At 44.0% G+C, this 15,605-nt stretch overlaps 1 protein-coding gene across 1 annotated transcript in view; it reads left to right on the top strand.

The window, feature by feature from the left end:
• The window catches only part of LOC106566587 (zinc finger protein 704), a 115,854-nt gene that overhangs the window by 69,628 nt on the left and 30,621 nt on the right, over nucleotides 1–15,605 (top strand). The window contains 2 exon segments of the mRNA XM_014134727.2: nucleotides 7,476–7,570; nucleotides 13,895–14,139. Coding sequence (XP_013990202.2) covers nucleotides 7,476–7,570; nucleotides 13,895–14,139 — 340 coding nt within the window.

Here is a 15,605-nt window from a genome sequence, read left to right as displayed (position 1 = left end):
TCTGGTGAACAACAGTAGATTGACCATAGAGGGAGGTAAACTCAAGGGTAGAGATGTAAGTTACACACAAACACACACGCATATACACACACAAACACACACACCTGATGAAGCTCTGGTTCAGCACTGTGACTAGAGATCCCTGTCGGGAAACGCGGAGGAGCGGAAACTCTTCATGTCAGGAAATCAGGAGGGGCGTGTGTGTGTGTCATGGCCAGAGGGAATGGTCCAGTCCACTGCCAGTATGAGACATGGGCAATTCCACGGTAACGGAATTACGCTTTAACTCAGATTTTACACTTGTATGCCAAACAAAAAACTTTTACTTCAAAGTTTAACAAACCATACAACTATATGCACAAGGACTACTTTGAACAATTTACACCAAAAATGTAACCCAAAAGAATTTACTGGAAGAACTATGCAGATGCAAAGTTTGGTAACAGAATTACAGTAAAATCTCACTCAGATTTTTATGTGACCACATTTTCCCAAAAAGATCTGCTCCAAATTAAGATTCATAGATGTCTGCAGAAAGAATGGGGTGTCCACTATGACATGACACCTTGAGTTGGAAACAATGTCTTTTGGATATTGAACTATAGCAGGTGAAGTGGATTTACATCTGGTAACTGAATTACAGGATTGGAATTACACCTGTACTATACAGAAATGCATAATTAAGGATATTAATATAATTATCTTCATGGTGATGTATCCTGAATAGGTACACAAAGGTAAAACTATGCAATATCCTTCTTTTGCATTATTTGGGAGCTCCGCCCCAAACTAAACACGACTACATTGGGTTGGTCTGGACCAGACCAAATCTGAAACAATCATAAATGCCTTTTGTTTCGCAAGTTTCAACATCACAGTAGAGCACAGCACAGTAGAGTTCAGTACGGTAGAGTACAGTACAATACAGTACATTACTCTACATTATACTGTACTCTACACTAGTGTGTGCAACTGTCACGTACTGGTCTGTACTGTTTTCTACTGTACAGTTCCTATGCTGTCAGAACTTGTGAAACATAGATTGGTCCAGATTTGGTCCGGCCAGGGCGGACTGACAAAATTTCAACTACTTTTCAATGTCCATGGATGTCCAGTGTCTGCCGGTGCTCAGTGGGGGACGATGCTTGTTCCAGTAAATGGGAAGAGGGGAGGTGGTAGGTGTCATGGTAGGTGTCAGTAAGAGCTGGGAGAAGTGACATTAATTGGACAGAGAGAAGAGAGAAAGTGAGAGGGACGGATTGTCCAGACTGTTTTCACAGTTGCTTTGAACACCTGACAGAAAGAGAAGAAAACAGTTATGAGCTGAACATAACAGTATGCCAGTGGAAAGGAGGACAGTAGCAGGTGACCCTATGAGCTGAACATAACAGTATGCCAGTGGAAAGGAGGACAGTAGCGGGAGACCCTATGAGCTGAACATAACAGTATGCCAGTGGAAAGGAGGACAGTAGCAGGAGACACTATGAGCTGAACATAACAGTATGCCAGTGGAAAGGAGGACAGTAGCAGGTGACCCTATGAGCTGAACATAACAGTATGCCAGTGGAAAGGAGGACAGTAGCAGGAGACCCTATGAGCTGAACATAACAGTATGCCAGTGGAAAGGAGGACAGTAGCAGGAGACCCTATGAGCTGAACATAACAGTATGCCAGTGGAAAGGAGGACAGTAGCAGGTGACCCTATGAGCTGAACATAACAGTATGCCAGTGGAAAGGAGGACAGTAGCAGGTGACCCTATGAGCTGAACATAACAGTATGCCAGTGGAAAGGAGGACAGTAGCAGGAGACCCTATGAGCTGAACATAACAGTATGCCAGTGGAAAGGAGGACAGTAGCAGGAGACCCTATGAGCTGAACATAACAGTATGCCAGTGGAAAGGAGGACAGTAGCAGGAGACCCTATGAGCTGAACATAACAGTATGCCAGTGGAAAGGAGGACAGTAGCAGGTGACCCTATGAGCTGAACATAACAGTATGCCAGTGGAAAGGAGGACAGTAGCAGGAGACCCTATGAGCTGAACATAACAGTATGCCAGTGGAAAGGAGGACAGTAGCAGGAGACCCTATGAGCTGAACATAACAGTATGCCAGTGGAAAGGAGGACAGTAGCAGGAGACCCTATGAGCTGAACATAACAGTATGCCAGTGGAAAGGAGGACAGTAGCAGGAGACCCTATGAGCTGAACATAACAGTATGCCAGTGGAAAGGAGGACAGTAGCAGGAGACCCTATGAGCTGAACATAACAGTATGCCAGTGGAAGGGAGGACAGTAGCATGTGACCCTATGAGCTGAACATAACAGTATGCCAGTGGAAAGGAGGACAGTAGCAGGTGACCCTATGAGCTGAACATAACAGTATGCCAGTGGAAAGGAGGACAGTAGCAGGAGACCCTATGAGCTGAACATAACAGTATGCCAGTGGAAAGGAGGACAGTAGCAGGAGACCCTATGAGCTGAACATAACAGTATGCCAGTGGAAAGGAGGACAGTAGCAGGAGACCCTATGAGCTGAACATAACAGTATGCCAGTGGAAAGGAGGACAGTAGCAGGAGACCCTATGAGCTGAACATAACAGTATGCCAGTGGAAAGGAGGACAGTAGCAGGTGACCCTATGAGCTGAACATAACAGTATGCCAGTGGAAAGGAGGACAGTAGCATGTGACCCTATGAGCTGAACATAACAGTATGGTGGTTTGTGACTACTATGTTTTCCCCTTGTAGCCAATTCAGTTGCAGTAATTCCAACAAGTCAGTTCATTAAATTTCTGCCCTGCTAGAGCTGCCCGGTCAACTGTAAGTGCTGTTAAGTGAAGTGGAAACATCTAGGAGCAACAACTGCTCAGCCAGGAAGTGGTAGGCCACACAAACTCACAGAATGGGGCTACCGACTGCTGAAGCACGTAGCGTGTAAAAATCATCTGTCCTCGGTTGCAACACTCACTACCGAGTTCCAAACTGCTTCTGGAAGCAATGTCAGCACAATAACGGTTCTTCTGGAGCTTCATGAAATGAGTTTCCATGGCCGAGCAGCCGCACAGAAGCCTAAGATCACTATGTGCAATGCCAAGTGTCGGCTGGAGTGGTGTAAAGTTTGTCGCCATTGGAGTCTGGAACAGTGGAAACGCGTTCTCTGGAGTGATGAATCACGCTTCACCATCTGACAGTCTGAGAGACAAATCTGGGTTTGGCGGATGCCAGGAGAACGCTACCTGCCCCAATGCAGTATGCCAAATGTACATTTTGGTGGCTGAGGAATAATGTTCTGGGGCTGTTTTCATGGTTGGGCTAGGTCCCTTAGTTCCAGTAAAGGGAAATCTTAATGCTACAGCATACAATTACATTCTAGACTATTCTGTGTTTCCAACTTTGTGGCAACAGTTTGGGGAAGGCCCTTTCCTGTTTCAGCATGGCAATGCCCCTGTGCACAAAGCGAGGTCCATACAAAAATGATATTTGGAGATCGGTGTGGAAGAACTTGACTGGCCTGCACAGAGCCCTGACCTCAACCCCATCAAACACCATTGGGGTGAATTTGAAAGCCGACTGCGAGCCAGGCCTAGTCGCCCAACATCAGTGCCCCAACTCACTAATGCTCGTGGCTGAATGGAAGCAAGTCCCTGAAGCAATATTCCAACATCTAGTGGAAAGCCTTCCCAGAAGAGTGGAGGCTGTTATAGCAGCAAAGGGGGGACCAACTTCTTATCAAAGCCCCTGATTTTGGAATTAGATGTTTGACGAGCAGGTGTCCACATACTTTTGGTGATGTAGTGTATGTTGTAGATTTGTGGGTTTTTGGCAACAGAATTATAAGGCAATGTTTCTTAAACTTACAGAAGGCAAATGATTTCTCCCAAACTAAATATAAGTGTTTATTAATTGTCAGGGGTCTTTACTTCAACATTATTGTGCTTTGATGTATTTCTGATACCCTCTAAGACATTTCCTGGTAGACCCTTTTCCATCTGACCAGAAATCAAAGCCTTTACTTATTGAACATTTTTAGGATGTAAAATGGTTGAGAATGTACAGTACCCGTCAAAAGTTTGGACACACCTACTCATTCAAGGGTTTTTCTTAATTTTTTACTATTTTCTACATTGTAGAATAATAGTGAAGACATCAAAACAATGAAATAACACATATGGTATCATGTAGTAACTAAAAAAGTGTCAAACAAATCAAAAGATATTTTAGATTTTAGATTCTTTAAAGTAGCCACCTGTAACGGCTGTCGGGAGAGAGAGTAGACCAAGGCGCAGCGGAGTTAGTGTTCATCATTGACGTAATTTAATGGACGAAAGAACACTATACAAAACAAGAAAACCGACAGCCAAACAGTACTGTCAGGTGCAATACAAAACAGAAACAATTACCCACAAACCCCAACGGAAAAACAGGCACTTATGTGTGACTCCCAATCAGCAACAACACTCTACAGCTGTGCCTGATTGGAAGCCACACGGCCAAAATCAATGAAACAAACCAACATAGAAAAATGCACATAGAACGCCCACCCAATGTAACACCCTGGCCTAACCAAAATAAAGAACAAAACCCCTCTCTATGGCCAGGGCGTTACACCACCCTTTGCCTTGATGACAGCTTTGCACACTCTTGGCATTCTCTCAACCAGCTTCATGAGGTAGTCAGCTAGAATGCATTTCAATTAACAGGTGTGCCTTGTTAAAAGTTATTTTGTGGAATTTCTTTCCTTCTTAATGCATTTGAGCCAATAAGTTGTGTTGTGACAAGGTAGGGATGGTTTACAGAAGATAGCCCTATTTGGTAAAAGACCAAGTCCATATTATGGCAAGAACAGCTCAAATAAGCAAAGAGAAACGACAGTCCATCATTACTTTAAGACATGAAGGTCAGTCAATGTGGAACATTTCAAGAACTTTCAAGAATTTCGCAAAAACCATAATGATGAACCTGGTCCTCATGAGGACCGCCACAGGAAAGGAAGACCCAGAGTTACCTCTGCTGCAGAGGATACGTTCATTAGAGTTACCAGCCTCAGAAATCGCCAATTAACTGCACCTTAGATTGAAGCCCACATACTGTAAATGCTTTACAGAGATCAAGTAACAAACACATCTCAACATCAACTGTTCAGAGGAGAACCAAAGGAGAACCCAAAAAGTGTTAAACAAATCAAAATATATTTGAGATTTGAGATTCTTCAAAGTAGCCACCCATAGTTTTGATGTCGTCACTATTCTACAATGTAGAAAATAGTGAAAATAAAGAAAAACCCTTGAATGAGTAGGTGTATCCAAACTGTTGACTGGTACTGTGTCTATGCCTTCATTTAAAAAATATATAGACTCTTATCTTTCATTTGACACTCAATTTGACATGCTCCTATGAACTTCGCATGTTGGTGCACATGGGTCCTTTTATATGGAAATGCCCACGTACTACCCAGCAGGCACAGACTAAAGAGGCGGTCAGAGAATGGCAGCAAAATGTATGCTGCGTTTGTGTGTGTGTGTGTTCCCTAGACATGTATTCCTGATGTTTCCCCTCAATGTCAGAGGATCCACAGACACACTTGGATAGAGATAAGCAGATTAGACCCATTCCATGCACGCACACACACACACACACACACACACACACACACACACACACACACACACACACACACACACACACACACACACACACAGTCTTGTTTTTTGAGATGTTAAACTTGGCTAACCATGAGGTCAGTCTGAGCAAGTGAAAACAGTGATGTGTAAAGTCTATGTTGCCCTCTACTCTTCTCTCTGTTATTGTTTTAGTCTGTGTGTTATAAAGACAGATTGCTTCATAGTTGATGCATTCCTTTCAGATCTGTCTGCACCCCATCCAGCACTGTTTCTCTCTCATGTTTGGAAGTTGACCCAGCTAGAAGAGAAACGCAGGAGACATTTTGGCTGTGTGTTTACTTAGGGCAGAAGTTTTGGTGTGTGCGTTTGTGAGTGTGTGTGTAGTGCAGCTTTGCCAGGGCTTAGGGCTTGGCTGAGAGCGCTTCTCAAACCAGTTTACTCTGGTTGTGTAGGGGAGCAGTCTGGAGGCGGAGTGGTATGATCTTAAAGCTGCAGACCAGACCGTCTGTCGTTTTGTTCTTGTTATTGTGAGCTTCATTGTATTTCAGTGTGCTGGGTGTAGGTGTGTGGATTTTTGCTTCATCATTTCTTTGTCTGACAGAACTGTTTATGTTTTAGATGGGGGAGAGAGAGAGAGAGAGAGAGAGAGAGAGGTCAGAGAGAGAGAGCGGTCAGAGAGAGAGAGAGGTCAGAGAGAGAGAGAGGTCAGAGAGCAGTGGTGCATAGGAAGTGAGGATCTGGGTCTTTACAACATAATGACACAGATTACTGCATGCTCTTTATGTTTTTTATTAGATGACCCTCTCTCAAAGACTACCCTGTTCAGTTAGTGTGTAGAGCTCTCCGTGCCAGTGGGCAGTATAAATACAGGGTTGAGCTGAAGGCTCTTTCAAGGAGTGTGCTGGGTACAGAGAGGTTGTAACAACATCGCCAAACGTCTCTCTCTCTCTCTCTCTCTCTCTGGTCTCTCTTTCTCTTTCTCTCTCTCTCTGTCCCGCTCTCTTATCCTCTTGCTCTTTCACTTTACTTCCTTTTTTAAAGCAGCTGACAGCTGTAGCGGAATATATGCCTTACATGTAGCCAGCTTCCCCCTATCATATGATCATATCATTATTCTCTCAGGTAGCTAGAGAAGCTTGTCCTGTGACCCATCTCAGGCGTTTGGAATTTCCCCCAACCAATAGCAATGAACCATGAATAAACAAAACCGGATCTTGTAGTCATGACCCAGCCATTAGCCGGGGCTCGCCAGTGTCTTTAGCCTTCACCCACTGCTAGACTAATGTGACAGTGCGCTGCAAAAGGAGTGTTCTGGTTATCTGAACGTTATCCGAACGTTATCCGAACGTCGGTCTGGTCAGCATTCCGTGCTAAGGGGGAATTTTCAGCATTCACAGGGGAGTGGAACACAGTATTTATTATTGTACTCTAATTTTCCATTCCATGCTATAAAACAGTTTGTTGTTCTGTCTAAAGAAAGCCTGGCTGGTATATTTCAGAGTTGGGATTGGGATAGGGTTGAGCTTTTTCCTGGTTTCTAGGTTTGGCTATGGCAGACACATGATTGGTCGGTTTGACTGCGGCATTCTCAGTTGATGGGTGGTCTGCAATGGCGAACACAGCTATTGGTCAGTCTACAGTGTGGAAATCTAACTCTGAAGACATTATAGTGAACAATGGGACATTTTTCTATGCTAGTATGCTTATATATATATATATTGTAGAATGACTGTTACAGGTGTGCCGGTTTGATACAGTTTGCTATGCAGGAATAGCATGTTGGTTGTGGGTTTCTCGCACCTCCATCGGTTTTATGTCCATAATGTGTAACCTTGTATCTGGTGTGTATTGCAGGAAACCCTCAGGTCGTGCTGATAAGGAGGTAATGGCTGCCACCGTCCTGACATCACTATCCACCTCCCCACTGGTCCTCACCCAGACATCCTCAGGTAAGACCCCACACACGCCCGCACGCACACACACACACGCACGCACACACACACACGCACGCACGCACGCACACACACACACGCACACACACACACGCACACACACACACGCACGCACACACACACACACACACACAGACACACACACACACACACACACACACACACACACATCTTTGTTTTACTATCCTTGTGTGGAGCAAACAATTGATTCCCGTTCAAAATCCTATTTTTTCCTAACCCTTAAACCTAACCCTAACCTTAACCCTAACTTAACCCCAAATCCCTAACCCTAAACCTAACCCTTATTGTAACTTGAATTGTAACCCTAACCCTCAAAAGCAGTCAAGTTTTCAAGATATTGGGTAGCATTTTGCAGCTTGACACTTGGCTTCTTGAAAGCCCAATGTCATCTAAACTTAAGTCCTCACAACAGCAACAGTGGACTAATGAAAAACATTAAATACAGATCGTTTCTCAGTTGATTTTCTCTTTAACTTAATCATGCAAGTGTTTTTATTTTGCGGTTGTTTTTTTTACCACCCCTATCCCCCCTCATTGGACAGCAGCCTTATTTGACTTCATGCTATTTCTATTAAGTTTTTCTTTTTAATCAGGCAATACGGCAACTCCTGGGAGTGCCATTAAGCTGATTGCTGTTTCTTTTATAGAGAAAACAAGAGGGATAGAGGGATAAGAGAGGGGAGAGGACACTTGTTTATCGGTTTTACCAGAAATTCACAAGTTTTGTCATCACCCTCTATTGATAAATGACAAAAAATGACCTCTATTCTAGGGTTTGTCAACTCAGAACCAGATGACTGGGTTATACAGATTATAAAAGACCTTGCTCACACTTAATATATTAATTTCATTTAGGCATTAACAGCTGTACTGCTCGCCAGGAGGAATAAGGCTGTTTCCAGGAGAGCCCAGGCCAAACCAGGAGGGCTGGCAACCCTACAAACCTACTGTACCTCTAAATCCACATCCATTTTCCCCTATTGTTCATTAGATGTTCTGATCACTCTGAGGTGAGGAGATGAGGGCTGATACCTAGCCACTGTGTTGAAACACACATTAGGGTCACGTGTGGCTGGGTCAGTGTACCTTTGGAAAACGACTCCCTATGTAAGCCTGGTCCATTGTGGTTAAAACCTAGCCATTAACATTTTGGGGGATTTTCTCCCCCCTTCCCTAAATCTACAGTATACTGTAAATATACTGTATTTAACCACTCTTGTCCCCATCTCCACAGTTCTGTTATTGATTCAAGTGGGTTAATCCATAACATACAGTGCATTCGGAAAGTATTCAGACCCTTAGATTTTTCATTTTGTAACATTTTGTTACGTTACAGCTTTACTCTAAAAAAATGTTTTTTTTTTAAACATCTCATTAATCTACACACAAAACGACATAATGACAAAGCGAAAGCAGGTTTTTGAAATTTTTTGCAAATTTAAAGCATAAATATAACAAATTAAAAACAGAAATACCTTATTTAGATACAGTACCAGTTAAAACTCATTCAAGGGCTTTTCTTTATTTTGTACTATTTTCTACATTGTAGAATAATAGTGAAGACATCAAAACTGTGAATAACACATAAACAAATCTACATTTATTTTAGATTTTAGATTCTTCAAAGTAGCCACCCTTTGCATTGATGACAGCTTTGCACACTCTTGGCATTCCTTCAACCAGCTTCATGAGGAATGCTTTTCCAACAGTCTTGAAGGAGTTCCCACATATGCTGAGCACTTGTTGGCTTCTTTTCTTTCACTCTGCGGTCCAACTCATCCCAAACCATCTCAATTGGTGATTGTGGAGGCCAGGTCATCTGATGCTGCACTTCATCACTCTCCTTGGTCAAATAGCCCTTACACAGCCTTGAGGTGTGTTTGGGGTCGTTGTCCTGTTGAAAAACAAATGATAGTCCCACTAAGCGCTAGGGTTGCACATTTTGGGGAATATTCAGATGTGGAAACTTTCCGTGGGAATTAATGGGAAATATATGGGAATTAACAGAATATATGCAAATTAATATTAATACCATTTAAATGTAGATGTTTTTTACATTGGATATATTTACCATATCATATGGAGACATTATTGCAAGTGATTAAATCCTTCAAATAGAAATTTTAAAAAATGATTTAGTTACGAATTTAACTTTAGTTAAATGAGTTGACTCTTCACGTAGGATGATTTCACTGAACAACAAAAGAAAGGGAATATTGAATGATCCCCAAAGATCCATCGCATCTCCCAAAAACGTTTTCAACATACATCTGTAAAATGATAGTCTAGAAACTAAAGCTTTGGTTGTCTTCCTCTCAGGCTTCCGTGACTTCTCCCTGGACCTCCTCAATGTCCACCTTTTGAACATCACTCTGAGGCCTCATCTTCACTGTCACTTTCCAACCTTGTTGAGGATGGCTCGTTGTCAGGCTCAAAAAGCCTCAAATTTGCCCGACCAATTTTACAACCCTTGTATTGGTCAGCCTGTTGCGTGCTTTGGTGTGTATGTTCCCAAACAAGGACCAGTTGCGCTCTGAGGCGGCTGATATTGGTGGGATTTGGAGGATGATGGAGGCAACAGGGTAAAGAGCCTCAGATCCACAAAGTCCCTTCTACCAGGTGGCAGATGAGATATGTTGCACGACTGCCATATTGCATCTCCACCCCAAAGCCCTTGCTTGGAAGTGTACTTCGCCAGACTGCCAAGAACCTTGCCCTCATCCAGGCCAAGGTGGCGAGACACGGTAGTGATGACACCAAAGGCCTTGTGGATCTCTGCTCCAAACAGGATGCTCTTGCCAGCATACTTGGGGTCCAACATGTATGCTGCGGCGAGTATGGGCTTCAGGCAGAATTCTTCACATTTTTTGATGTATTTCAGAACTGCAGTTTCCTCTGCATGGAGCAACAGTGAAGTGGGCAGGGCAGTACAGATTTCTTCTATTACATCTGCAAGCAGAGTCTAAACATTGTCTCCCTAAATCTGTGCAATGCCTACTGCTATAGGTTTCAGGAGTTTCAGGCTGCTTACCACTCTCAGGAGGACCCTCTTGATGGGGCTGTCTATATTGGCATACTGTGATATTTCTTGGAGAGACTGCTTCCCCTCCAGGATACTGTCAAACATGATGACAACACCACCCCAACGGGTGTTGCTGGGCAGCTTCAATGTGGTGCTCTTAGATTGCTGCTATAACTTGATGACCCTTCACATACCTAACCATTTCCTTGGCTCTCTTGTGGAGTGTATCCATTGTTTTCAGTGCCATGATGTCCTTGAGGAGCAGATTCAATGCATGAGCAGCACAGCCAATGGGCGTGTTGTGAGGGTAGGAGTCCTCCACTTTAGACCAGCCTTCATGTTCGCAGCATTGTCTGTCACCAGTGCAAATACCTTCTGTGGTCCAAGGTCATTGATGACTGTCTTCAGCTCATCTGCAATGTAGAAGCCGGTGTGTCTGTTGTCCCTTGTGTCTGTACTCTTGTAGAATACTGGTTGAGGGTTGGAGATGATGTAGTTAATTATTCCTTGCCCACGAACATTCGACCACGCATCAGAGATGATTGCATTACAGTCTGCTTTCTCTATGATTTGCTTGACCTTCACTTGAACTCTGTTGAACTCTGCATCCAGCAAATGAGTAGATAAAGCATGTCTGGTTGGAGGGGTGTATGCTGGGCGAAGAACATTCAGAAATATCTTCCAATACACATTGCCAGTAAGCATCAGAGGTGAACCAGTTGCATACACAGCTCGAGCAAGACATTCATCAGCATTTCTATGACTACGTTCCTCCATTGAGTCAAAAAACCTTCTGATTCCAGGAGGACCATGAGCTGTTGCTATGGATAAGGTGTCTGATTCATAATTTTCACCTCAAATAGAAGTAGAGGGACTTTTGCCAGAGGTTGCTTGTTGTGAGCGCTGAGCATTATGCACTTGGCCAGATGATTCTGCATCTTTGTTGCTTTCTTCACATATAATCTGGCACAGTATTTGCAAATGTACACAGCTTTTTATTCTACATTAGCTGCAGTGAAATGTCTCCACACATCAGATAGTGCCCGTGGCATTTTCCTGTAAAGATTTTTTTTAATGAAAAAAACACAAATACAATTCCATGTACAGATAAATAGATAATCAGTTAGATTAAACAACTCCTTTGTGAGATAAATGCTTTAAAATGAAACATGTATGGAAACAGGTGAATTAACACTCCTCAGTTCGCAGGCTCAAGCAAGCTAAAACCCACATGGTGGCAAAAACTAACAGAAATTGTTACGATTTACTAGTTTAAAAAAAATCATGTATGTCATATAAAATATATTCACCCCATCCAGTAGAAAATAGTAAAAATAAAGAAAAACCCTTGAATGAGTAGGTGTGTCCAAACTTTTGACTGGTACTGTAAGTATTCAGACCCTTTGCTATGAGACTTGAAATTGAGCTCAGGTGCATCCTGTTTCCATTGATCACCCTTGAGATGTTTTTTCAACTTGATTCGAGTCCACCTGTGGTAAATTCAATTGATTGGACATGATTTGGAAAGGCACTAACCTGTCTATATGAGGTCCCACAGTCGACAGTGCATGTCAGAGAAAAGAACCACGCCATGAGGTCAAAGGAAATGTCCGTAGAGCTCCGAGACAGGATTGTGTCGAGGTACAGATCTGGGGAAGTGTACCAAACAATTTCTTCAGCATTGAAGGTCCCCAAGAACACAGTGGCCTCCATCATTCTTAAATGGAAGAAGTTTGGAACCACCAACACTCTTCCTAGAGGTGGCCGCCCAGCCAAACTGAGCTATCGGGGGAGCAGGGCCTTGGTCAGGGAGGTGACCAAGAACCCGATGCTCCAGAGTTCCTCTGTGGAGAACCTTCTAGAATAACATCTCTGCAGCACTCCACCAATCAGGCCTTTATGGTGGAGTGGCCAGACGGAAGCCACTCCTCAGTAAAAGGCACATGACAGCACACTTGGAGTTTGCTAAAAGGCACGTAAAGGACTCTCAGACCATGAGAAGCAAGATTTTCTGGTATGATGAAACCAAGATTGAAGTCTTTTCCCTGAATACCAAGTGTCACGTCTGGAGGAAACCTGGCACCATCCCTACGGTGAAGCATGGTGGTGGCAGCAACGTGCTGTTGGGATGTTTTTCAGCGGCAGGGACTGGGAGACTTGTCGGGATTGAGGGAAAGATGAACAGAGCAAAGTACAGAGATTGTTGATGAAAATCTGTTCCAGAGCGCTCAGGAGGTCAGACTGGGGCAAGGTTCACTTTCCAACAGGACAACGACCCTAAGCACAGCCAAGACAATGCAAGAGGGGCTTCTTGTAAGTCTCTGAATGTCCTTGAGTGGCCCAGCCAGAGCCCGGACTTGAACCCGATCTAACATCTTTGGAGAGATCTGAAAATAGCTGTGCAGCCACGCTCCCTGTCCAACCTGACAGAGCTTGAGAGGACCTGCAGAGAAGATTGGGAGAAACTCCCCAAATTCATGTGTGCCAAGCTTGTAGCGTCTTACCCAAGAAGACTCGAGGCTGCAATCGCTGCCAAAGGGTGCTTCAACAAAGTACTGAGTAAAGGGTCTGAATACTTATGTAAATGTGATATTACAGTTTTTATTTGTAATACATTTGAAAAATGTCAAAAAATATTTTTTGCTTTGTCATGATGGGGTATTGTTTGTAGATTAAGGAGTGGGTAAAATATTTAATAATTTTTTGAATAAGGTTGTGGAATGTGGAAAAGGTGAAGGGGTCTTTCCGAATGCACTGTATTAGGTGCTGGGAGGGTATACTGTACTGTATGTGGGGAGAAAGGGCAAAGCTGTATTAATTTTTCATGATAAATCAGAAATGTCATCAAACTCTATTCATACAGTACATGATTCAACTGTACCTGTTTTCCCTCCAATATCTTATTTTCTTTCCCCTGGTTTCATTGTTGTGCTGTTGTGCTTAACCCTCAATGTCTTTGAGGGATAAGAGGTTAATCTTCCCTAAGACAACATGTAGAACTCCTAGGACTCTATTCTCTGTAGGATCCTTCTCATCTACACTGGCCCCCATGGACCAGTCAGTCATTGATTCATATGAGCTAATAAAATCCCCAACACACACGCATCCTGCTGGGAGGCTCTACCTCTTATTTTTCATTATGTTTCACCACAAGGCAATGCAAAACACATTTTGTGACAAGATTTTTAGAGTAATAAGTGAATTAAAGCTAAATTCTCAGATTGGCTGCCTCCTTGGCTATGATAGCATGGTACTGACCGGCCCTTCGCTGTCTCCAGCTGCAGTTCCGGAGCCGGCTAGCAGGGGGTGGAAGGAGGTGCTGTCGACCAGCTACAGCAGCTCCACCAGTGGCAACTGGAGCTGGGACACCAGCGACCAATCAGTGCCCTCCACGCCATCCCCACCCCTCTCCAACGATGCCAGCAAGAGCTTCCTGCTCCCCTCCCAGGGTGATGACGTCAGCGAGGACGTCACAGAGAGCACTCATTTTCCGTTTGTGGACCCCATACCCCGGAAGCGAAAGGTACAACTCGGGGTCAGGGGTTGGGGGGTTGTAATGAGGCTTCGTCTCAATGCTACTGAACATCTTTCCATACTCATCTCCTGATCTCCAAGGAGTTCATAGATCACAGCTATTTGATTTATTCAGTTCAGTTAATTGGTTCTTGGGACTCTCCAGATGAGAATAATATTTGTAGCCACAGCCAAACCTAAGCTGCGACCCAGTAGAAATTGGCCATTGGCCAACAGTTGCTCCCATGGATTTAGGAACACTCGCCCTGGTGTGTAGTATTCCTAACTCAGAGTAATGTCTGGGGCCTCTGAAACCAACGTTAGGATCCTGTGACACAAGTTTGGTCCTGAGATAAGGCCTGTCAATCTTAACGCCTCTGAGCGTGATGGAGTGTGTTCTCACTCTCTCTTTCCCTCTCGCTCTCCATTTTCTTCCCTTGTCTTTTCATGCGGTGGAAACAGTCCATGACGTAAATGTGGTTTCAGTATCAAGAAGAGCCATTAGCCCCCTCACCCACCTCCGAGAGGAAGAGGGGAGTTAGGAGGGGGAAAGGGGAGGAGGTGTGTAAAAAGAGAGTTTAGAGAGGAAGGAGGGGGTGTAAAAAGAGATTTGGGATGGAGGAAGAGAGAAGAGGGGGAATAAAAAGATGTGGGGTTTTAGGGTGGAGGAGGAAAGGAGGAGGGAAGTAGGGAAGGACTGAAAGGAGGGAATATGAGGCTTCAGCTGTAGGTAGCTGAGAGAGGGAGAAGAATCTCATTACTCCACTGTGACAGATATAGGAGTGAAAACTGGAGGGGCTCAGATATAGGAGTGGAGACTGGAGGGGCTCAGATATAGGAGTGAAAACTGGAGGGGCTCAGATATAGGAGTGGAGACTGGAGGGGCTCATATATAGGAGTGAAAACTGGAGGGGCTCAGATATAGGAGTGGAGACTGGAGGGGCTCATATATAGGAGTGGAGACTGGAGGGGCTCATATATAGGAGTGGAGACTGGAGGGGCTCATATATAGGAGTGGAGTTTGGAGGGGCTCATATATTGGTGTGGAGACTGGAGGGGCTCATAGATTGGAGGGGCTCATATATAGGAGTGGAGATTGGAGGGGCTCAGAGACAGGAGTGGAGACTGGAGGGGCTCAGATATAGGTGTGGAAACTGGAGGGGCTCATATATAGGAGTGGAGACAGGAGGGGCTCAGAGATAGGAGTGGAGACTGGAGGGGTTAAGATTAGAGGTCGAGCGATTAATCGGAATGGCCGATTAATTAGGGCCGATTTAAAGTTTTCATAACAATCGTTAATCGGTATTTTTGGCCACCGATTTGCCAATGTTTTTTTTTGCACCTTTATTTAACTAGGCAAGTCAGATTAAGAACACATTCTTATTTTCAATGATGGCCTAGTTAACTGCCTTGTTCAGGGGGGATTCGGGGATTCGTTTTTGCAACCTTCCGGTTACTGGTCCAACGCTCTAACCA

The sequence above is a fragment of the Salmo salar genome, chromosome ssa13 (genome assembly GCF_905237065.1).
Source record: "Salmo salar chromosome ssa13, Ssal_v3.1, whole genome shotgun sequence".
Lineage (NCBI taxonomy): Eukaryota > Metazoa > Chordata > Actinopteri > Salmoniformes > Salmonidae > Salmo > Salmo salar.
Note: the sequence above shows the minus strand (reverse complement) of the source record. Positions and strands in the feature narration are given on the sequence as shown.